The sequence below is a fragment of the Copadichromis virginalis genome, linkage group LG11 (genome assembly GCF_057382275.1).
Source record: "Copadichromis virginalis isolate Kocher_CV1m ecotype Utaka linkage group LG11, C_Virginalis_male_GT1.1, whole genome shotgun sequence".
NCBI lineage: Eukaryota > Metazoa > Chordata > Actinopteri > Cichliformes > Cichlidae > Copadichromis > Copadichromis virginalis.
In genome coordinates, this window is record NC_140628.1 from 18,033,209 (window position 1) to 18,058,345 (window position 25,137).

Here is a 25,137-nt window from a genome sequence, read left to right on the forward strand (position 1 = left end):
ATCTTTATTGAATAGTTGATGAACCTACTGGGAGGTGCAGTTGTGCATTAGCTACATTGAAACTACAAAACCTTTAGAAGTAGATGATGATACCCAGACACTTGGCAAGCATTTATTTGGCTCTGTGTATGTCACTGTAAAAAGAAAACTGTGCAGATCTGGCCCAGTAAATGTTTCAGTGCATTACAGAAATAGTCAATTTAAGTGAAAGTCTTGCTTTCAGAACTGTCATAATAAGACTAATGCAGAGTGTATTGGCAGCATACACTGTTATAACTCATCAACCCCAACGCTTCAACATTACACAGTTTTTTCTCTTCTTTCAGCTGTTAAATACTGCTGAATGCTTTTATAACTGAAACATCTAGAAATAAATTTTGTCAGGTAACTGTGGAAGAAAAAAGGTATTTATTTAAATCATTATCAGCATCAGTTCAATCTTCTCAAGACACTTTACATCAGAAGGTAAAGATCTACCATAATAGTGAGAGATCTATCCCTATGACCAAGCACTTGGCTATAGCAGGGAGGAAAGCTTCCTTTTTTAACAGGAAGAGCCCTCCACCAGAACCAGGCTCAGGGAGGGGAAATCATCTCCTGCAACCAGATGTTGGGATTAGTGTAAACAGGAGACCGTTCATGGAAAGCCCACTAGCAGCCTGAGGCCAGCAGCAAAACTAAGGGATGGTTCAGGGTTTCCTGATTCAGCGTCAACTCCAAGTTTTATGAAACAGGGAAGTTGGAAGTCTGATCTTTAAAGTAGATTGGTATCTGCCTTCTGAACCATAAACTAATAGCTTGTTCCACAGGAGAGGAATCTGATAGTTGAAGGCTTCGTCTCTCATTATACATTTGGAGACTGTGAATGACAAGTCAGCCTTCAGTCTGACAGCAAAGTGCTCTGTTGGGACATTATGATACTATGAATTCTAAAGATATGTTGGAACATGAATATTTTATCTGTTTTCCTTTCGGAGGGATGATCTGTTCCTGTTTATTTCACTGTGCTGATGCAGTACTCGGTATGATTCTACAGTCCTGTTGTTTATATCCTTCAGGATTAATGTCCCCCACCCTCACCCCTGCTGCCGCTCCAGCCCTGGCTCCAGCTCTGGTGCAGAATGACCTCCTAGAGACGGGTTTTGATGCCTTGGGCGCGCTTCCTTCGCCAGCTCCACCAGTACCTGCTGTAGTGGCAGTAGTACCAATAGTTCCAGCTCCAGCAGCAGCAGTAGAACCTCCATCCACTACATCAGCACCCTCTGGTGGCTTTGATGCTTCAAGTAAGTGGTTGTTATGTTGCTTCATTTTAGTGATTGATGTCATTGTCTTGTGAGTTAAGAGAATTTTATGAAATATTTTGTTGATATTTGCACAGGTCTTGCTTGATGTGCATTAATCTCGGTTTGCTTTATTAAAGCCGAGCGCTCTTAACAGCTGACCTAGTTATTGTTACCTGCTGACAGCTTGATTTCTGCATGAATGAGACGCTGACGTGCTGGGGTCACAGTCTGACGTAAAACTCTTGTTCCTGCTGACTGCTTTATTCCTCAACACCGCTGCTTCTTTTGCACTGGTCTTTCTCTCTTAGTCTCCTCTATTTTACTTCTTTAACTTTCACAAATGCTGTGCTTTCTTCACCTCCCCACTCACCCCTCCACTCTCCCTTCTTTCTATTTTCTTGCTTTCTTTCTGTGTTTCTCCTCTGCTTTACACATCTTGTTCCCTCATCACCCTCCTTCCACTCTGCTGGGTCATTGCTTGCTTCTTCTAATCTGTAACTGGTGAGTTAAACCCTGCGGTGGATAACAGCATGCCCTTTGGACAACTCTCCCTTACTGTTTTCTTTACCAAAGCTGTTCCCAAGTTGCATGTTGTCTCCTGCATGAGACACAATTGGTGCTTACCCTTAATGCATCTACGTTTCCCTTCAGTCTTTTGGATTTTAGCCTCTTGGAGTAACCACATGCCATCAAGGCTTCAGCGACATCTTTCAAACCTTCCTTTTTTTTAAAGCATTACTCTGATGAAACCTAATAGATTGGCATCGTATGATTAAACCTACTGCAAGCATTAGTCAAAGACTAAAGGTTATGGTCTACTTCCTGCAGTTACAGTTCATTCAGATCCACTACAGACTAAAGAAGATTAATGGTTCCACCTGTAAGATTTTTATATTTTGCTGTATGGCTCTGTTTTAGGACTTCCCCACCCTTTCACACACATACAGGGAAAGCTAGAGGCAGGGAGATCAGTAGAAAGTGGAAAAGAGGAGCTAGGTGGAGGCAGATTGCAAAGTGACTTGCAGATGGGCAGCTTCTTTGGGTAGGATATACCAGCTTAAAGGTACAGTCCGTCATTTTTTTTATTTTATTTAATTTAAAAAATGTACTCATAAATATATATTGATTTGTTTGCAACTACATTTTCCAACAACTTGATGCATTCTCATAAACTTAGAATTAATACATTAAAAATACACTGCAGCAGATGGTGGTTTGTCGAAGGATGTTATGTATGTGGCAAGACTGGCCATAGAGATGAGAACTCATAGGTGTTCGTGTGTTACAGAGGCAAATTTTCTGAACCTTCACACTTGAGATATGAAGGATAGTACACATGGGGGGTTTTTTTCATCAGAGAAGGGGTCTCCTGGGGGACTTCCGGTAATGGCGTTTACTGAGTAGATGTGTTTTTGGTCCACTCTGCTACACGGTTCAGTATTTACCTTGCTAACCTACCTCTATGAGATTTTGAATCCCAGTTTTGGATGTCTCTTGCCGTTGTCGACTACCCATGATCCAAAGAATGTCAAAGGGTAAACAAGAGAAGGGGTCTCCTTTACCAAAGAAGTGAAAACTCAAGAGACAAGCCTCTAAAACATGCAAAAACAGCAGATTAGGAATGTGGCTTTCCCGTCTCTGGACAGCTGAGAACAAGCCAGCTAAACAGCAACTGCAGATGGTTAAGCTAACATTGTACCAGCTAATGTTAGGTCAAAGTATCAACTGTTTCTCTCTCTGATAAACAGATGGATGACCCTGTCACATTGCATGAGAGTTTATTTACTAAATGTCTGAGTCCAGCAATGTTAGATACACTTCAAAGAAAGTTTCACTAACACTGGCTAATAGCAGCTAACAGCTGCTAACACTGGCTAACAGCAGATAACAAAGGCTAACACCAGTGCTTAAAAACAGGAAAGTTCAGGATATCCTCAGCAACTCACCTCAGACAGAAGTGAACTTCTCTGTCTCATCGACTTGTACTTTCACAAAATTTCAGAGCATGGTCTATATGAGATATTACAAAGAATTTGTAGCCGAACAATCAGCTGAAGAGGACTGGCATTTCTGGAGCAAATGTTATATCCAATTTTTGCCAAAGCTGTTACTTCTGCTTGCCTGCTTATACACTGTGAAGCTGTTAATAAAATTAAAATTGATTGTTTGTACATGCATATATACCACAACAAACAGCCAACTTGTAACAATACAGTACTTCTGTAATTAAACCAGCTGGCCTTGATGACACCTGGTTTAGAACATGTCCTCCAGATGTTGCTGGTTTTTAAGTTCTGAAATGTGACAATCTTAACTGGTTGAGCAGCTGACCAAGTGAGTTCAATTGGTGCAGTTTTGCCCTCAAATGTATTACCAGACATTGTGCATGTGATACACAACTGAATACTTATGCTGTCACAGCCAGATTGTCCCACTCATCATACTGTCTGCTCTGTGTTCGTTAACGTAGGGATTGACAGGTTTGTAATCTATGTTGTTTTATCCCACCTTCCCACCATCAAGTGTTTGATGGATTAGGTGACTTGCTGATGCCTAGTGTAACGCCCCAGAGCACTGGGGGCAGCACTACTGGAAGCACTGCAGGAAGCATGGGAACTCCTGTTGCAATGGGGGGTATTGCAGCCGCTCCATCCGCCACCCCTCCTGCTACCAAAACCATTGTAGGAGATCTGGACACATCGCTGGCCAACCTGGTTGGAGGTAAACTGTAGCTTTCCCTGTATGGAGTTCTATTATTTGTCTTCTTACATAGAAAGGTAACTCATTCTTCCTTCTTTTTCCTGTTCAGACCTTGGAGTAAAGAAAAAGTAAGTGTGTGAATTCTATAAAAATTAGTTAATCATTAGATTTGCAAACCCTTTCTTTCTTTTTGCTCATTTGGCCCAAAAAGACAGAGATTGAAGTGACATTAATTGCATATATCTTGACTTGTATCCTACATTTAAACTCCTTTAGGGACTCACAGAGTGAGAAGAAGCTAACAGGAGGCGCAAACTGGATGCCACAGGTAGCCCCCACAAGCTGGGCTACACCGGGAGCCCCCATGGTAAGAACAGTATTCATTCCATCAGGATCAGAATACGCTTTATATGAAAAGCAGCCTTTTTGAAAACTAAGTTTAGAAGTGTGCGTTTGTACTGCCACGGGTTTATCAGTAACTACATTTCTTTTAATCTGTACTTTCATTTAATCTGGACAGTAAAATCAGGTCACTTAGGCAGCCACTGTGCAGACACTTCCTGAACCAAGATGTGTTATTGTGACCTGTTCACCTGTTTGTTCTCTTTAGACCGGTGCCACCCCTGGAGCTCCTGGGGTGCCAGGAGCAGCTCCCCCTGGTGCAGCCATGGTGCCACCAATGAGTGCACAACCTGGCTTTGGCATGGTAAGCTTAATTTAATTTATAATTAATCTTTTCTGAGGATTGTAGAGAGCTTCTAAACTAAGAAATGTTTTTTTCCTTATGCTTAACTTTGTTTAACTGACTGAATGCATATTTTTGAAAACAGACATCCAAAAACTACACCCCTTTGACCTGCTTTTCTATCTTATTGCATTTTTTGGGAATTGGGGAATTGTATCGCTCCAAGACTGATGTCCTTCCCTTGTCTTACCAGCCTCCTGCAGCAGGGCCTGGAGCTCCTGTGATGCAGCCCATGATGGGACAGTCCATGATGAGACCTCCCTTCACTGGGGTGGCCGGAGTTGCACCTGGAGCCGCTGCACCAGGAGCACCGGTAACACATCACAGTCTTTCCCTCAAAATTAGGCTGTATTTTCGCATGCTTGTTTAAGTGGGAAACTCAGGATAGCTAAATGAAATAAAGAGCTGCTATAACAGCAACTTGACCAGTCTGCTAATATGGAAACATTAGGTGTGAAGGGCTAAAGGTAGCTGGTTAGCAGGGGCTAAACTTTTAAAAACACATCGATTGGGTTGTCTGACAGTAAATTAATTGTGCCGTGATCTGTGCATATATATGTATATTTATACTGGCTTTTATGTATCAATTTAATAGTTCTGGTTTTCATATAGATCTATAGAGATATTCCTTACAAGCATTGCTTATATTATTAAGAATCATAATAAGAAAACAATTTTTTGTTCATTACAAAGCTGTGGGACTTCGTCCTAGCAAACAGCAAAACTACAACATAAAGTACAGTATATAAGCTCCAGTAAACTTCTCTGTGAATGTGCTACAAAAACGCATTAAAAAGCACATAAAAACAATGTAAAACAACATAAATGAGCTACAGTACATGTTGGGAGTCAATCTAAAAAAATGTTACTTAATTTTGAATTTAATTAGTTATATCTTCTTATCTAAAATATTTGTGGTCAATTTAAGAAGATCTGTGTGTCCTGTTTCTCCAGCTTTCTCCAGGACCTGCGAGCCAGAGCCCCAAGAAGCCCAAGGACCCATTGGCAGAACTTGACCTCAAGGACTTCTTATAACGCTCCAGGTGGGAGCTCATGAAAGAATTCTTGTTGTACGTTTGTTGGAATCATGTGACTTGGCAGTGCCACTGCAAATCTGAGTTCAGAGCTTAAAAAAAGTCATCAACAAACAATAAAGCCATATACAGCATCTTCAGGTTTTTTTCTGCTTTTAGCTGAAGTTAAATAAATATTTTATTTCTGTGCTTTTATATCCACAAAAATAAAATGACTAAGAATGAGCTTTGGATTAAATAAAACCCAGGTGGAATTGAGCGTCTTCAGCTAGGATTAATACTAGTGTGATTAAGGTTGTAATCCTGTTGGTTTAGATATTTTATAGATTGCTGTGGTTGAATGTACGTAATTGAAAACACACATATACACACAGGTAGTAAACTTGATTTTAATGTTTGGTAGTTTTCAATCTGCATCTTTAATGTCAGGTATTTGGTCTTCAAAAGGATACTCATGAACTTCTTGAATATAAGAAACATGAAAATCAGCTGGTTTCAGATCATCGCTTTGCAAAACAAAAATCACAGTCAGCTTCCAGTACAGACCTTTTCATTTGCCTCCAGAACAAAATGACTTTTATATTAAAAATGCTCTCTATTTCCTGTCTTCCAGCTGCTTCCCTCTTTGGATGAGAGCCCCCTCACCTTTTTACCTGGTGTCTGTCAACATCTCAGAACACCAGCGATGTTCAGCTATTCAACCTTATTAAGAGCCTCTTTTCTCCACCCTACTCCAGCCCAGCCCTTCTCCTGTGTGATGTTGTAGCACAAACTGTGAAAGTGAACCATAGCGGATTACATATAAATATACGAGAAAAAAATAAAAGCGTGTGCTTATGTCGATGTACCAAACTTTTGTCTAAACAAAATCACTTAAAAAAGAAAATTAAGCGTGAGAAAGCGAAGGCGTACGTGTTCGGATTCATTTCTAGTACTAAGTCGAATGATGGATGTGCTTTGGTGTCCTGAGCTCCTCCCCTTATTTGTCTCCACCCCTTTCTTTGTCTGTACCTCCTTGTAAAGGGGGAGGGGCTCTCCTTTTGTCCCACTCTGATTGGATGAGAATGGGAAAAACAAACAAAGCCCCGGGAGATTTTTCTGAGAAACATGCTGTGTGTTGTTTACAGAAAGGTCCTCTTTGATGTACATAGATTTCTCCGGGCGAGGATTTCGTCTCTATTCTGTACGTGTGTTGAAGAGAAATATAAATGTGAGTCAGACATGAAGTTGTAAGAAGTGGTGTGAGTATCCTTCTATTTACCATCATCTTTCAACACTATTTGGAAGCAAATATGACTACCGCTACATGATTAATATACTGTGTATTTAGAAACCTCTTCTATGGGCTTCTGAGTCATACAAGACCAGCAAGTGATCCTTTTGTTTGTTTCTCTTGTTTTTTTGTTTTTAACTGGTGGCTTATTTTTCTACATTTCTTCTTTTGTGTTTTTGTTTTATGTTATTCATTTGTATATGTTCTCTTTGTTTTAGAATAATCCTCCATACTGCTACTGATATTTGCTGGTATTGCTATTACAGGACATATCTTAAAATGTACTTCTTCAGCACGGAGGTAAATTCAGACTATTACTGTCTACGTAAGTCTGCTTTTGACACTTCTCACACGGGGAATGTCTGGTGCCTGTTCTTTCTTTCAGACTTTCTCAATAGCAATGCCATACCAAACCCTGTGTTCAGCCAGCCCAAATTAATCAATCTGACATCCAGTTGATTTAAGGATTGAAATTTATATTGAGTCATTTCTAAGAACAGCAGTTAATCAACATGGTAACCTAGCAACAACTAGAAAATCCCATCACTGACTTGGGTGCGGATTAAAGGTACGTTATGGAGTTTGCATACGATATTCTGCTTGCATTCAGTATTTCACACCAAAGAAAGCTGTTTAAGTATCCCCGATCCGTTGATTATGGTTATGAATACGAAGCATTTACTTCATGTAAAGAAAAACCTTTGAAATGTACAGTGTTTACACCTCCTCATCAAAACCTTACTCCTGTTAGCAGTGGAAAACTCCACATGGTACCTTTAACTTCAGTGTTATCTAGCAGTATGCACCCACTGAGCAAACGTGGCCAAGTTATAATGTGAAGAAAAAAATCCGATCCTGCTGCTGTCTGAACACTGCGTTTGAGTTCTTCATATGATCAGTACTGACGATCGGCCAATTTTTAGTGGAACTGTATGTAATTCTGTATGTGGCCACATGAGGAACAGTGTGTAGAGAAACCCACAGGAGGTCACTGTCGAACCTTCTGAACGTGTTACCCAAAGCACTTCTGTTCCTGCTTACTTACATTGAAATGTGTATGTTTTCAGTGTTGACATATGCATATGTTTGGACATTGTTTAACACCGGTCCCCCTCTCCTGTGCTGTAAACTACAGACAGTTATCAAGCTTACTCTGTGTGTTGTCCTCTTAGTGGATTGGTTGTGTGAATCAGATGTGATTCAGAGAAAATAATGGGAGATTATTAACATTTTTCATGACTAAATTATGAAAATTGTATTTTTGTTTAGTTGTAAATTTATTTTATTTACAATGGCCCTCCCCATGTGCATGTAAGCCCTTTGAGATGCAATAAATTCAATGATGGATTGAACTGTCTGGCTCCAAAATGACTGCTTTTATTTCAGTTTCACCACATGAAAACGCTACATTATAGGTTTTTTTCTTATAACTGTCTTTTGCTGTGGCTCTGTCCTCCAAAAGAGGTCTAAAAGAGTAGAGTTGAAAAACATGTGTATGTCAAAATTTGAAATGATCACAAAATAATCAAGAAACACACATCCTAGGCCGGTGTCTCTTCCCAGTTATTCCAATCTAGATGTGGGGTTGTACAGTCTGGGTGTAGAACGAAGCATGTGTAGTCTGTACTGACTATTATGATTTCATTCTGAGCATGAATGCTTCAGTGTTAGTATTTTGTTTGCTGGCATTTTTGTCTTATGTCTTAGCCAGAAGTGACCATATTTGAATGAAATGGAGTGATATCAGCAAGTCATTTTTTGTGCTGTTTTTTGTTTTTGTTTTTTGCTCAATTGTTTTGTCTTTTTTTAATTTAACTTTATTTCTCTAAGCCATATGTTGATAAAAAAAAATTTTTTTTCCTTAACTCATTCAGAACCTAAACTCCACAGTGTCCAAATTTAATTGAATACTTTTCTGCAAGTTTTTTAAACAAGAAAACAGATCCAATGTGAAATGTGTCATTTTCAGTTTAAAAAATTTCAGCTTTTTCAATCATTTACGCAATAAAAACCTATTAATCTGTAAGGTTCTCCACATTAGTCTGTGGATAAACTAAGTTTACCTTTGACTGGAGAAGCCAGTGCAACCCCATACATCTGAGAGAATTTTCTTCATCCCTGTTCTTCCATGAAAAAAATAACTTTTTTGCATGTGCTGCCAGTTTTTAAATCTCACTAGAGTGATTCACATCTGGGCTTATAATCTTGATCCAATAACACTCTGTTTCTTCTTTTTTATTGTCTCAGTAGATTTGCTAAAGTGCTTAAGGTTGTAATCCTGTTTAAAGGTTCATATGAAGCAGAATTCAGAGCTTAATCAATGATATCAAGCTGCACGGTCGCATCAAACTATCACATTTCCAAAGCTATACTTCACAGTTGATATGAAGCTACTCTGGAGAAGTTTTTCGTAATTTAATTTAAATTTTATGGATTAAACATCCAATAAACTGTGTGCAACTGATCGGTTTTCTTAATTTAAAAGATGAAAGCACTTTTAAAGTTTGATTTTACATTATACTTGGTTAAATATGTCATCACTAGCTGCGGGTTTCAAAGCCGGCGGTGTTGTTTAATGGTTTAGATATTTTATAGATCGCTGTGGTTGAATGTACGTAATTGAAAACACACATATACACACAGGTAGTAAACTTGATTTAATGTTTGGTAGTTTTCAATCTGCATCTTTAATGTCAGGTATTTGGTCTTCAAAAGGATACTCATGAACTTTTTGAATATAAGCAACATGAAAATCTAAAAAAAAAAAAATCCCCCCCCCCCAAGAAATCCACATTTAAAACCTTCCATTACACAACAATATTATAGCATTATAGCAAATCCAATATCCTTTAGATTTGGAAAAATATATGCAGCTCAAGTAAATTGTTGGATTGTTCGGATCCATCTTAATGCAACCCAAATCTGTAGCCTCACATTAAATATATAGTTACAGTATGTGGCTAACAAAACATCTTTTAAAAGCCTTCTACTTTTTCATAAATTAGCACCACATCTTCTGGATAAGCACCAACACAGTTATGTTCACAATAATGAAACGACATTTCACTGTGTTGCAAGAACAGAGAAAAAGATTGCAAGACTCACAGAGAAAAAAAAACTATTTTCTATAAGGACCCTTTCTCTATTTAGACAGACGATTTGTCTTCAAAAGGTAGTTTGAAAAAACAAAACAAAAAAACAAGATAGATACACACAGTGGAACATGTTCAATTAAAAATGTTTATAAAAAAGTTATTTCCATATCTCCATATAGTTCAATTGCGAAACAAGAGTTACAATAATTTTTCCTGGGTCTTTTGTCAAACTTGATGCGCACTAGTGGAGAAGACTTGTAGTGCAGTCTTTTCATACAGGGAATAAATGTACCAGGGATAATATAATATACACACTTTTCAACCTTCCAAAGAGGTCATATCTTTAAAAAAAAAAAGGTCAAATTAGAAACAGCAGATCAGAATGATCTGAAAAATACATATAATATATATGATTTTTCTCAGTTGTTTTTTTTTCTTTTTAGCAAATAAATTAGAAAAAGCTGAAGAGCCACAGTTCTGATGCGCTGACGAGTTTCTCTTGTCAACACAGAGTCTGAATGGCTGTGTGTGTGTGTGTGTGTGTGTGTGTGTGTGTGTGTGTGTGTGTGTGTGTGTGTGTGTGTGTGTGTGTGTGTGTGGACCAGTGTAGCAGGAGCCACTGGGAGGCACAGGAGGTCACAGGAAGGCAGTTGTTGGGCCCCTGATTGATGATTAAAAACGAGGAGTGTGTAGAGGTTGGGGGGATCCTGTGTTTTTTAGGCTACCTGGCACACGCTTGAGTCCCCATGGACCCAGTTGCAGATCTGAGCATATTTCAGGGGTGTTATCCTCACTGCCACGTTGTAATCCTGCTGCGTCCCGTCCCCATTAACATCCACCCACTGGTGACCGGAGAAGACTCCAATGATCTTTCTCTTCCACTTCTTCTTGCCTGGTTCTTTGAGGCGGATGTAGACCCCAGAGCCACTGGAGCCAGGTTTGGCATCGCAGTATTGGTACAACAAATCACTGGATTCCTCAGACACGGAGCAGAACCGGTACACCAAGTTACCAGGTCGGTCATCATCGAAGCCGGAGAAGTGGATCCTCCCAGCAGGAAGCTTCTTGACTGAGGAGATCACACCCAGATCCATGTGCTTGACTTTTGAGGATTTCTTCAGCTCCAGAACAGCATAGTCGTAATCCGCAGCCAGTCCACCCGACACGCCTTTGAACCAACCCTTAGGAACCTGGGTCTTTTTGACTCTTGTCCACCTAAATGATGGTTTCTCAGATTCCACGCTTCGCCTATTCCGGTTCTTCCTACTTTTCCCTTTTCCCCTCCCTTTACCGCCATTCTCATCCTTTTCCTGTCCGTCTTCTTGAGCTGTGTCTCCCTTTCTTCTTCTACCTTTTCGTCGTCCTCCTCTCTCTCTGCCTCCTTTCCCTCGCCTGGATTTCTCCTTCAGAATCCCGACACGTAGTTTCTGCGCTCCATCTAGATAATCCTTTCCATCATGGATGCAGTGGGCAGCAGTCAGCACATGTTTAGGGGATACCAGAACCCCAGAACAGCCTGTGGACACCTTCACAGAGCTGGAAAACGGATATTTGGTAGAGAACTGCTTATCAGCGATGGTGAAGCGGGTATCTGTGCCATACACCTCTCGTTTGTGGCGAGAGCTAGACGAGGCATTTCTGGACCATGCAGTCATCTCGTTGAGACCCTGCACAGAAATGGAAGTAAACGTGCGTGTGCCATTTTCGTAGACTGTCTCGTAAGACAAGAACTGCTCCAAGTCTTCCAGGGAAGGTGAAGGAAGGCGACGCTGGCACTCGATCCCACAAGTCCCACTTAGCTCTGGCTGTGGATGAGCTGAGAAGCTTGGGCTGCTGAGAGGCACAGTACGTCTTTTCCTCACCAGAGGAACTTTCCACTGCGGCCAGGTGTACTCATCATCTACAGCAGCTACAGCCACCACAGCCAGCACTGTCACTGGGACCAGGACACAGAAGGGTATGTGGCCCATTGTTAAGTTGGGCCTGGCTCTGAAAAATAAGAACATATGAGGGAATTATTATTATTATTATTATTATTATTATTATTATACTTTCTTTAGCCACACATGATACTAATTGTAGCATTGATGGTTGCTCACTCCACTCTTAAAACTCTATGCTAAAATAGCTCAACATCAGTACATCATTTGCCATATATTTATGGCATAAATATATTTATGGCATAGAGGATATATCCTACTGACTTTGATGACATCCTGCCTTTTCCTTTGTCACCTGCTAGCATTACCACAAGCGTGAACTGTTGGATGGATTCCCATAAATCTTGCCCATTTAATCCTTCGCTAACATCAAAACACCAAAAGAACAATTGCCATAAAACTCTCTGCACATATTCGTGGTCCCAACAGGATGTACACTGCTGACTATGGTGACTCTCTTAGTTTTTCTCTAGCAGACACTCACACCATCGTGAGGGTGACACTTAGCCTCCTAGGACCTGGCGTCCACATATGTGGACATTACATTTTGGGTCATTTAGACCAAAATACTAAATCTTGCTCAACAAGGGCCTGATATCCACTTACGAGGACATTATATTGCAACTGTTCTATCGAAATTTCAAATGAATATCCTCATATGTGGCTCTCATTTTTCTCAGAAACAAAAATTAGACCAAAAAAAATCTGGTAATTCTTTGTTTTTATATTCATCAGGTCCCAATCAGCCCAAATATCAAAGGGAAATTAAAAAATGCATGCCATGTAAGAGTTCGGGTCTTAGGAGGTTAAGGTTGGTGTAATCTTTAGTCATCTGTGTTCCCCAGAGGGTGAACCATAAAGATTCTTGCAATGACAAGCTTTTCATGTGGGACCACAAATTTGTCAACATTTCCCCCTTTTCCTGAAATACACTCAACAAAAATATAAACGCAACACCTTTGTTACTGCTCCCATTCCCCATGGGATGGACGTAGAGACCTAAAATTCATTCCAGATACACAATATAACCATCCCTCCCAAACAGTGGTCACAAATCAGTCCAAATGTGTGGTAGTGGGCACATCTGCCATATTGAGATAATCCATCCCACCTCACAGGTGTGCCACATCAGGATGCTGATCTGACATCATGAGTAGTGCACAGGTGTACCTCAGACTGCCCACAACAAAAGGCCACCCTGGAATGTGCAGTTTTTTGCGCTATTGGGGGTCTGGGGACCCAGAACCGGTCAGTATCTGGTGTGACCACCATTTGCCTCATGCAGTGCAACACATCGTCGCATGGAGTCTATCAGATTGTCAATTGTGGCCTGTGGAATGTTGGTCCACTCCACTTCAATGGCTGTGCGAGGTTGTTGGATATTCGTGGGAACTGGTACACGCTGTCGTATACGCCGGTCAAGCACATCCCGAACATGCTCAATGGGTGACATGTCCGGTGAGTATGCTGGCCATGCAAGAACTGGGACATTCTCAGCTGCCATCTGCCCTGAACAATGTGAACCATGATTCATCCGTGAAGCGCACACCTCTCCAACGTGCCAGACGCCATCGAATGTGAGCATTTGCCCACACAAGTCTGTTACGGCGACGAGCTGGAGTCAGGTCAAGACCCCGATGAGGACGACGGGCATGCAGTTGAGCGTCCCTGAGATGGTTTCTGACAGTTTGTGCAGAAATTGTTTGGTTGTGCAAACCAATTGTTCCAGCAGCTGTCTGGGTGGCTGGTCTCAGACGATCTTGGAGGTGAACCTGCTGGATGTGGAGGTCCTGGGCTGGTGTGGTTACACGAGGTCTGCGGTTGTGAGGCCGGTTGGATGTGCTGCCATATTCTCTGAAACGCCTGTGGAGACGGCTTATGGTTGAGAAATGAACATTCAATGCACGGGCGACAGATCTGGTTGACATTCCTGCTGTCAGCATGCCAATTGCACGCTCCCTCATTGCTTGTGGCGTCTGTGGCATTTTGCTGTGAGACAAAACTGCACATTCCAGGGTGGCCTTTTGTTGTGGGCAGTCTGAGGTACACCTGTGCACTACTCATGATGTCAGATCAGCATCCTGATGTGGCACACCTGTGAGGTGGGATGGATTATCTCAATATGGCAGATGTGCCCACTACCACACATTTGGACTGATTTGTGACCACGGTTTGGGAGGGATGGTTATATTGTGTATCTGGAATGAATTTTAGGTCTCTACGTCCATCCCATGGGGAATGGGAGCAGTAACAAAGGTGTTGCGTTTATATTTTTGTTGAGTGTATATAAACATTCACGACATGGACACGCTAAAAAAAAAAGAAAAAGAGACCATTAGTCATCCTGATATGACAAATCATAATAATCCTCTAGCTGTAGCCAACAGGTTGTTCCTCTGAGAACTATTGGACAGAATGAATTTTGGTTGGTTCAGACTAAAACACCTCAATATCACGAGATCATTTGCCATGCAATTTTTTTACATGCCATTGTAGTGCATGGAGGACATATTCCACTGACTAGCGATTCCCTGCTAGTCGTCCTGAGCTTCAACTTAAGAAGGCTGAAACCTATTGGATGGTTTCCCATAAATATTAGTGCAGAGATCCATGGTTCCCAGATGCTTAACCATAATGACACTGGCAATGCCTTGGCTTTTCATGTAGGACTACAAACTGTCAAAATTTCCCATTTATTAATTGTAATATCTAAACATCCACAACATGAATTAGCATAACAATTTAAAGTTGGTGGTTCCCCAAATTATGAACCACAATAACTTTGGTCACCCCAAGGTTCATGTTTGTGGTTTTGAAGTGAAATGTCTCAACACTTTTTGTACTGTTTGCCAGGGATTTTTTTCCCCAGACACTAATAATTAAGTATGTTCAGAATATAGGAACACTCTGATTTCCCTGGAATGAAAAGGTCCAATGTTAAGACCCCTGGATCACAATATGCACAGTCCCAATACAGCCACAGGGAGGCAATATAGCCCAAAACATTAGAGATGTCCAACAGACTTGCAGTTCTGCAGCACTACAGTTGGCTGTACAGCAGTGTGACAGCACATCACACTTATGTATTTAAATGCTTGCCAAAAATGGTTGCAAATTGGTGCAGTTTTATTTTTATTAGAAGCAATGGCACTCAGTTTAAAGTAGTCTTGTGCTCCTCAGACATGTCTCTGGAGCTGTTACATTAGCTGTGTGGTTGAAAGATTTATATCCTCTGAATCTTGCTGGAGGCTGCGGGGAGAGAAAAGGATAAGATGAACCCTGATCCTCCGAATGGGCTGAGACATTGGCTTGGAGGTTCGCCACAATGGTTAACCTTCTCTTTCTGTAATGACAGTATCTGGTTTCCTTAGCTGCACTCGACTCTTTGCATGCACACGAATGACATCAAACACTGAGACTGTGCAGTCTGCACACAGCCTGCTGGCTCATGCTTCTACTGTACGACTGTGACGTTGCCAACAGCCCTGATAAACCTAAAAAGAAAATTACAATTTGTGTGCGTTTTAATAGATTCAGCAGACCGTCACTTCACTGCAGAGCAGTTTCGTCAGCGTGGCTGTGGCGATGAAGTCACACGTATGCAAGGAGAGAGAATGATTTGGCACAAAAGTGCAAATCCAAAAGTTAATTTTAAACAGAAGTCAGGGGTGAAAATATACAGGGTTGAAACTGAGTATGACAGACCAGCTGGAACACAAACCTTTAAGATGGGGCAAGGGAGGTGGGGGGTTCCAAAGACACACTGCCTTTCAATTAGATGCTGATGTGTTGTGAAAAAGGCATGCTGCCTGGTTTGGTACAGTTCCCAGGAGACTCAGCTGAGACAGAGAACCTCACTGGTCAAGGAGTCAACCCTCCAGCTGATAAACTTGTCATTAAGCACACTGTCCTTCAAGTAAGTATAACTGTAGTTGGGACTTTTTGGCTTCAGCTTACCATAAATCTTCTAATAAAACTTACCCATTGGCCATCATTTAGCCACCCTACAACAGACAGCAATAAACTACAAGCCCACAAGAGCTGTAAAACTCTCTCAATAAATGAGAAGACAAAAATGACGTTTAGTTTTGTGTTTAACTTCACACTCTTGCTGCCAGACTCAGACACAAACACACAATCTAGGAGAAAGCCTGCAATTATTCGACAGAGAGTGGAAACTGATATGCTGCCATGGTGGCTCTCGGTCTTAGCAGAAGGCCCTCATTTCAGGCTGTGCCCTCTTCCTCCCTCCATGGAAGAAGTCACAGGAAAGTATCGGGGGCGCCCGGGAGATAAACGTCACCAAGGGGTGGCGCTGTGGCACAATGGTGTATAATGAAATCAGTAAGCGTTAGCATTCACTGAAGCCTTTTTTCTTAATATTAGATCCACTTCTGTCAGTCAGGTGGTAAAGAGATAAAAGATTCAGAAATCTGACAAAAATCTGACATTTTTACTTTGATTAAAAAAATCAAAGTAAAAATGTGAGGCGTGTGTTTTCATTGGCAACACTAAAATGTAAATAAATCTACAATTAAATCCCATATTTAGCACATATTCAGTAATTCCACATCTGCATCACCTGTACGTGGAGAGTAAATTGACAACGTGTCTATTTAAGAATGCACTGAAAGTATTTCAGTGTGCCCTAAGGGAATAACATCGCACAACAATAGTAATTATACTCAAAATTACTGAAGCCCGTGTGTGTGTTTGTGTTTGCACTCTAATCCAATTAAATCAACTTTTAAAACATCAACAGGTCGGAGTAAAACGAAAAGAAAATCTATTAAAAATGTAAATAAGTTTTAAAGAAAGAAAGAAAGAAAGAAAGAAAGAAAGAAAGAAAGAAAGAAAGAAAGAAAGAAAGAAAGAGACTGAATAAAGTCAGTCATTCCCCGCGTTCCCCATCGGGACACAATAATAATGGGTAAGTGTGCACAATAGCGCTTCCTACCTGCTCGCATTCGATTGATGGATCTGCCAAATCCGCAACGTTATTGTTTGTTTTCCCAGGACCTACACAAATGAACTGGAAAACAAACGGGACTTCACTGCATCCCAGACCTTCTGCTATCAGCAGGGCGATGGCTGCCTTCTCCTCATTGCTCCTTCAAAGAGGCTGAGAGACAAGTCGCTCCGCTCACACTGCACTTGATGCTGAGGAGGGAGGGAGGGAAGGAGGTAGGAAGGGAGGACTGAGGAGGGAGGAAGGGAGGCAAGGGGGGAAAATGTGAAAGGGACTTCTTTTTTTTTCACTTGTGACAAAAGCTGTTCACATATGGGTGGGACCAGACCTTGCGATCTAACTAAAAGGCTGAATCGGGAGTGTCAGTGGTCTATTCACCAGCAAACCCGGTCTGCGTGGAGGAGGTGGAGGAGGGGAAAAATAAAAATGAAACGCACCTCAGTCTGTAGAACTGTGGAGGAATTAATTCAAGCGGTCGCTACAGAGTGTGGGGCGTTTCTGTTGTGGTGCGTGTGAGTCTCCACATCTGCAGCGCTCTTATTCTACAGCGTGAGGTGTAAACGCCACAAAAATATCATAAGCAGCTGCTATTAACATGTTTTTTTCCTTCTTCACCATAATATATCAAACATATTCACCGATTACCGATATAGTTTTATACTTTTTGACCCTTCAAATCGAATTCCACACCTTTTGATTTAGTGAGGCCACTGTTGTTGTGACTTAGCGCTATATAAATTAAACTGAACAGAGCTGGATAGATTTGTTACCCCTTAAAAGATCCATCTGTTACTTATATTTAAGTTAATTCTGTCCTCTAAGCATCTAATCTTTGAGATTTGAGGTTCCAACTCAGGTATGGGACTCTTATTATCTATCAGTGACTCCATTTATTTACGTTTAAGTACACAAAAAGATACACATATGTGTGCAGGAAGCCATAAAGCTTGACACTTTACTTATATATTTCGTCCATGCTTTTTCTTCCATGTAATTCATGAGGTACTTTGGTAAATATGGATGCTGACGACCTCGCTCTGCTGGTTGACTTGGCAGGCTCGTCTGCTGCCTTCATTATGCAGCAACCCACTCAAATAACTCTGCTTGTTTAGTCTTTGCATTATACAATCTGGAAACCAAACGGGACAAAATGAGAGGAGGTCTCAACGCCACTGTGACTATATGGTTGAAGTCTCAATGAGCCAAGAAAAATATGTGTGTAATGAGAGGGAGAGAGAGAAAGAGGACGGATTGGAGGGGAGAGTGATGATACGCATGTGGCTCAGGAGGGAGTGCAGGGAGTGCAGCATGCCATTAGGGACAGAGAGTGATCTTTGAGTAAGCTCCGCTGTCACTCACTCTGATGTACAGCAGGAGCTTTCAGTCTTCTTCTACTGGTTATAGAATTACACCTGCTCCTGAAACTGGAAGCAGAGGAGACTTGGGTGGCCCACAACACCTGACAATGTTAATGATCATGATGGGTGTTTGTCTCTGGTGGTGGTGATCACACACGCGTGTACAACTACAAAGCCTGATGTTTTCCAAGCAGGATGCACAGCAATAGTTGTATTAACCATGCCCGTGGTATCTGGGTGTGGTCCTCACTTCTCTTTCAGACTCCGTAGCTACATTTTGAGAGAAGTCAAGTCAAGTCAAGTCAAGTCAAGTCAAGTTTATTTATAAAGCACATTTAAAAACAACCGAGGCTGACCAAAGTGCTGTACAATAAAATACAAATATAAAAATACAATAAAACACAAGTACATAAAACACCTCACTGATAAAACAATAAATTAAAACAATAAGTTAAACCTTGCTAAAAGCCAATGAGAAGAGGTGAGTTTTAAGAGCAGTTTTAAAAGTTCCAAGGCTTGTGGAGAATCTGATGTGAGGAGGTAAACTGTTCCACAGTCTGGGTGCAGCCACAGCAAAAGCCCTCTCTCCCCTAGTCTTTAGTCTGTACCTGGGAACATCTAAAAGCATCAGGTCTGCTGACCTCAAAGATCTCCTGGGGCGGTAAATGCTAAGAAGCTCTGCCAGGTAAGGAGGTGCAGTACCGTTAAGAACCTTAAAAACCAGCAGTAAAATTTTAAAATCAATCCTAAAAGCAACTGGGAGCCAGTGGAGAGAGCAGAGGACCGGAGTGATGTGGTCTCTCTTTTTGGAACCGAGAAGAGATTGATCCACTGGCCAGTGACTCCTACAGTTCCACAATGATTTTGCATAGTCATGCTCACGCCCAGCATATTAAGTTAAGCAGAAGGCTGCACAGACAGTGGAAAAACATAGTGCATGTGACATCACTCAAGAGGAACTTTTTTTTTAACGGTTAAGTTGGGTTACCGCTCATCATCTCTCTCAGATCACTGAAGCCACAGTATGTAAATCATTTTGGTAATTAGCTGGGAGGAGCAGTAAAATGAGACATGAAAAAAGGAAGAATTTGGATTTTGAGAAAAAAATAGTACAAAAAAAAATGAATCAGAGAATTCTTGTGCTCATGAAGGATACTGTCAGTTTCTATAAATCTTGTATGTTGATGGTTATTCTGTGTCTCTCTCTGTTTTAACCTTATCAAGGGTGTTCCCGGTGACCCTGGTTTGGCAAGTGGTGGATGAATGAATGGATGGAAAATTTTATTTGTTCACATTTGCATCCTTTAATCTGCTTTAATCAGCCTACAAATTGAAAATTTGTATTATAAAAAGAGAGTAAGACCGATGCAATGGGACTGCATGGCTGTGCAGCCGATGCCTCTGAGTGTCAGTTTTCTCAGCATCGTCTCACATACCAAAGACGTGCACGTTAAGTGATTCTAAATGGGTTTAGAGTTTGATCATGGTCTGATTTCTGGCCGGGCACCCTGCTCAGGATTTTATCCATTGTCAGCTTGGATAGGCTCCAGCCCCTCACTACCCTGTCCAGGATAAGACAAGGTATAGTTAATAAATGTGAAATACATGAAACACAGGAATTTTGAACCCCAAACTGATCATCTGCAACACAGCATACACTTAAAACGTGACAGGCTGTCAGAAGGCTCAAAGGTTGAATGGTCAGAAAAGTGACTTTGCACTCTCACCCACTGACCTGCCCCAAAGTGCATCTCAACACAAACTGTTTCTAAAATTAGTCACAGGCAAATATTTATGTGTCAGTCCACACAGAGTCTGGTTGAATGGTCAAGGTGAAATGTGGTTGACTCTTTAGTAACTAAAAGTGGCTGGCAGCAGTTTCCACTGGGTGTTGTGGAAGTAAAGTTCAGCTATGGCAAAATGCTTTTCGGTATCAGATGTGATGTAAATGTGGGCTTACAATAGCAAAGTGTGCACACTGCACAAATATTTGCTCAACTCATATTTCAAACAACCATGAGGCAGATGTTAGTACAGGTGCAAATGTTAAACTATAATGCTTCTTTTTTTTTCCCTTATGAGGCTTGTTCATGTAAGTGGCCCCACTTCGTCAAACTGGACAAACTTGTAATGAACTGCTTCTCTCAGACTGATGATTCAATTCAGGTTTATTTATATAGCCGCAAATTAGAAAAACAGTCACCTCAGGGTGCTTTATATTGTGAGGTAAACACCCTACTGTATTCTGGAGAAAAATCCCAAGAATCAAACAACCCCCTATAAGCAAGCGCTTTGTGATGGTGGGAAGGCAAAACTCCCTTTTAGCAGGAAGAACGAGGCTCGTCTGCTCAGGCTGGTTGGGGGTTGAGGGGAAAGACAAGAAGAGAAAAGAAATGGAAAAAAATGAAGAGGGAGAAAGGTCAAAACACAGACTAAAGGAGAGAAAGGACAAATATAATGACATGCTGCAATGGTGTATAAACATGTGGGAGTGAAAAGAGGTGAGTGGAGACTAAGTGCTCAGTGCCTGACAGTGCATCCACGTGAAGTCACGCAGCAGTCTGAGCCAATAGCAGTGTAACTAAGGGATGGTTTGAGGTCACCTGATCCAGCTCTAACTATAAGCTTTATCAAAAAAGAAAGTTTTAAGCCTAATCTTAAAAGTAAAGAGGCTTTCTGTCTGTAGAATCCAAACTGGGAGCTGGTTCCACAGTAGAGACGTTTGATAACAGAAGACTCTGCTACTTTTAAATACCCTAGGAGCCACAAGTAAGCCTGCAGACTGAGAGTGATGTGCTCTATTGGGCTCACACAGTACTATAAGGTCTTTAAGATAAGATGGAGCCTCATTATTTATGTAGTTTTTTCTTTTGAGATTGCCTAAGGAAAGCATATATTAAGTAAAAAGTGCTTGACCTAGCACAGAGCCCTGTGGTACTCTCTGACCAACTTTCATGTGTGAAGAAGACGCATCATTTACATGAACAAACTGGAGTCTATCAGATAGGTATGATTCAAAGAATTGCACTGCATTTCCTTTGATAGTAACAGTGTGTTCTGCTCTCTGCAGTAATATGATCGGCAGCACTGAATACTGCAATGAGATTCAACAGGACAAGCACACAGATGAGTCTACCATCAGAGGCCATAGGAAGGTTATTCCTAAGCTTTACCAATGCTGTTTCTGTGCTATGATGAAACCGTATTGAAACACATCAAGTAGGCAATTCATCTACACATGATCATTCAGCTGTTTTAAAACAGCTCTTTCAAGAGTTTTTGAAATAAGTGGAAGGTTGGAAATTGGCCTATAATTAGCTAAGACAGCCGGACCAGGTTTTCATATCTGACTACAGAATATTAGAGTTTACAGCAAATTAGAGCGCTGTGCCCTTTGCACCACAAAATGAAACCTATCTGTTCATGAATTTGCTTGTGGATTATGTTAGCAGCAGAAAAGCTAGTGAAAGCCACGGTTTCTAAAGAACTCCTCCTAGGTGCCACTTAAGAACAAATCTGTTTGTAGAACTGCATCTTGCATAATTATAATTGTGTATTTGGGAGGCCGCTCAACACCATAACAAACTGGGACCGCTGTTATTGTAATCTGAACACAGGAAGACAAAGACACACAGAAAATGTTCCTGTTTTCAGTAAAAGTCAAGGTCAAAGGTCAAAGAAGATCAAGGAAAAACACTCACACACACAGAGAGAGAGTTAGAGCTTTATGTACCCTGTTCTGTATCTTCCAAACAGAAAAGCAGGGAGTGATATTCCTGGTCAGGGCTGCACTGTGGGGACAGAGGTTCTTTTGTGTTGTGTGTCACACCCTGACAGGAAGTACTCTCTTTGCACTTGGACTACTAGATGGGTTCTTAGTGGTGTGCCTGAGCGCTCAGGATCAGACATTACAAACCTCTGCAGCAGTAAACCAGTATATGGGTGCGGTTCTTAAAGTTGTACACAAAGTTTTGTGGAGACATTCCTTCTTATTGACTTTGATCCCTGAGCAAATATTTACCTTTATTCATACACAGTAATTTAAGAGACTGCCAGTGATTTCCTGCTCTTAGTGACTTATTGTCTTGAAGAGATAAAACAAAAGCAGCACAAAGATTTGTTTCCTGTCCAAACAAAGCAGTCTGAAAGCTTGAAATGCTGGAAACTGCAGTTCCTCCAGTGGCCACTTGAGGCTGGATCCAAAATTGGGTAAATCCTCATAGACTCCCATGTTAACATACCAAGCTTCAGTGTTGAAATGAAAACATTAGCAGTCTGATGTATAAAACTATTTTTGCCCTTCATAAAAATCTGCAGGATGACCTATCACCTGTTTGCATTGTCTTAAAGCTTAAGGTTTGGCTGTCTTGATTGACAGGTTAATGCAAGTTAGATAACCCTGTCTGGCCTCCAGTTTTTTTCATTGAATAATAATTTTTGCCATAGCTTTAACCAACAGCAAGATAATGGTAACTAAAAAGTATGATGAGAGACGCTTTTGTCAGTGAATAAAAACGAGATAAAAAATATTCTGAAGAGACGAGAGCCAATCAGAACAAATTAAGTTGTGTAGAAAGGCGGGACGAGTTTGGAAGCGTTCCAGTCAAAAGTAATTTCTTGTCAGTAAGGAGAGACACGCACATTTGATCATTTATTTATTGAATAATTTGGGAAACAGTACAAGTAGTTCCCTGTTTCTCAAGAAAATGCAACAAAATATCAAGGCTCGGGAGGAAGACAAGAGTAGACATATTTTGCATGGATGCCAATGAAAATAAGACTTTGTAAACCGCGTGGAGCAACTCTCACCTGTAACAACACAACTAACTTTCATACTTTGTATGAGTGCATCAATTTTAGATTTTAACCTTATAATGATTAGCTGACTAAAACTAGACTAAAATTAAAAGAATTTTGATGACTAAATTTTGACTAAAACTAAATGACTGAATCAAAATTTGATGTCAATATTTACACTGCTGCCCCGAACTGAACCCAATTTGTATTGACAACTTTTGCAGCATTTACTCAGAGTTTATAGATACAGTTTGCTAACCAAGCTTGCTAGCATTAGCCGACAAATCCTCACCTCACCCTTTCATCTAAATATGTATCTTCTGGTTCCGGAAAAGACAGCGGATGTGGCCAAAATGCCAACACTGAAGATTCAAAATGTGGACTCCAGAAACCAGTGAGCAGAGATGAGAAGTAATGAAATACTAATACTTTGTTACTATACTTAAGTAGAATTTTCAGGTATCTGTACTTTTTTCTGACAACTTTTTACTTTTACTTCTTACATTTTCACACATTTTTAAAACAGGCGTGTTACTTTAGATTTGACAGTATCATTTATAGCGTTTATACCACGGGTTTAAAATTGGGGCCGATTGTAGGAGCCAGTGCAGGTGTCCGTAAGTTGCGGCTGCGGTACTTTAGAATCTAGCCAGTGCTACCCAAGATGAGGAAGCATAAAGGGAGTGACGTTCTTTTAAGTGTCATGTTTTTTCAAATGCGGCTTTCCATCAGCTCAGCAAACATCAGCAAACACGGAAAATGTTCGTGTTTGCTGATGTTTGCTAGCTTAAAATTCATTTTGAGGGAGATGGAGAAAGATAAGAAAGACCAGAGAGGAAGAAGACAGGTTAGATTTAAAGGTAAGGACTGCGCAGTGACACTTGATAAAGTTTACATGTGATGTCATCATTTTAATTACATATTGGATTTGAATATGATGTGTTTTGATAAATTAGATATTTTCATATTGTGAAACTTCCTGCAAAACAAACTAAGCTAACCTAATTTTGTGTTATTCAAATGTTTAATGAAAATATCGCTTTGTCCAGGATAGACACAGTTTGCAGTACTGTGGTGGATTTGCAGTAAAGCACTGTGTTGCACAGTGGCTGTGGTACTCATGGTCAGAGTTAGGTTACATCAGGTGTAGCAGCAATGAATCTGCATTTCAGCTTGATGCTAAGATTCAGTCCCTTAATTCCAATTGATATCAAGTCCATACTGCTGAGTACAAAGATAGTATAAACAGTATAGTGCCAGTGTAGGAGATAGAAAAAAAAAAGCCAAGATAGCTTGTGAAGCATTTGATAACATCTTGTTGAATTCAGTTGTGTAAATCCACAAAGAGCAACAGGTCACCATTAGAAATTATTGTTACTGAATTGTGATTCTTTTCCCTAAGCTGAGCCACTATGACAGATCTTTAGGTTCCCCCACCTTCTAAATCCCACTGACTCATGTACTAATATTGCTTTATTATTATATTAATCCAGCCTGTACTTTTTCACTTTTACTTAAGTAAAGAAAGTCTGTACTTCTGCCAGTGAGTGATGCACATTGGCTTCCTCCATATTTCACAGAGAACTTTGTTGCCCTTTTTGCTGTATATAGCGGCACACATTAAAGGTGCCCTACTCCTCCACGTAAACCACACTAATAAACAAACTCACTGACCCACAGTTCACTTCCACAGCTTTTATTTTGACAACTGAACGCCCTTTTAGCACTGCAGCAGAGTAAACAGACCACCATTGATCTGATAGGGTTCGCTGCCTGACTGACTGCCTCTCTCTCTCTTTCACACACACATGAAAACGCTAATACTGTATACATGTATAGTAACAGGTCAGTTAGTCAAAGGTCTCTCTTAGATCTCCATTCAGTTTATAACCTTTTTAATAGTAAATATTTGGATAAATGGTCAGCCCGCTTTCAGAGTCCAG

At 40.7% G+C, this 25,137-nt stretch overlaps 2 protein-coding genes across 2 annotated transcripts in view; one reads left to right on the forward strand and one right to left on the reverse strand.

The window, feature by feature from the left end:
- Positions 1–7,353, forward strand: part of snap91a (synaptosome associated protein 91a) — a 63,201-nt gene extending 55,848 nt beyond the window's left edge. Inside the window, exons 21-28 of the mRNA XM_085473413.1 lie at positions 1,059–1,283; positions 3,807–4,004; positions 4,093–4,111; positions 4,260–4,350; positions 4,594–4,689; positions 4,922–5,041; positions 5,683–5,771; positions 6,376–7,353. Of these exons, the coding sequence (XP_085329539.1) occupies positions 1,059–1,283; positions 3,807–4,004; positions 4,093–4,111; positions 4,260–4,350; positions 4,594–4,689; positions 4,922–5,041; positions 5,683–5,763 (830 nt within the window). The 3' untranslated portion in view covers positions 5,764–5,771; positions 6,376–7,353. The remainder of the gene's footprint in view (positions 1–1,058; positions 1,284–3,806; positions 4,005–4,092; positions 4,112–4,259; positions 4,351–4,593; positions 4,690–4,921; positions 5,042–5,682; positions 5,772–6,375) is intronic.
- Positions 7,354–9,677: 2,324 nt separating this feature from the next.
- On the reverse strand, positions 9,678–17,247 carry prss35 (serine protease 35). Its single transcript, XM_085473414.1, has 2 exons — positions 17,028–17,247; positions 9,678–12,119 (listed from the first exon to the last, which is right to left on the reverse strand). The coding sequence occupies exon 2, from the start codon at positions 12,098–12,100 to the stop codon at positions 10,847–10,849; it is 1,254 nt and encodes a 417-aa protein (XP_085329540.1). The 5' UTR covers positions 12,101–12,119; positions 17,028–17,247; the 3' UTR covers positions 9,678–10,846.
- Between the last annotated feature and the right edge of the window lie 7,890 nt (positions 17,248–25,137).

Bases quoted from the DNA above. Each gene is read 5' to 3' on its own strand.
- prss35 (XM_085473414.1), bottom strand. From the start codon at position 12,100: ATGGGCCACATACCCTTCTGTGTCCTGGTCCCAGTGACAGTGCTGGCT.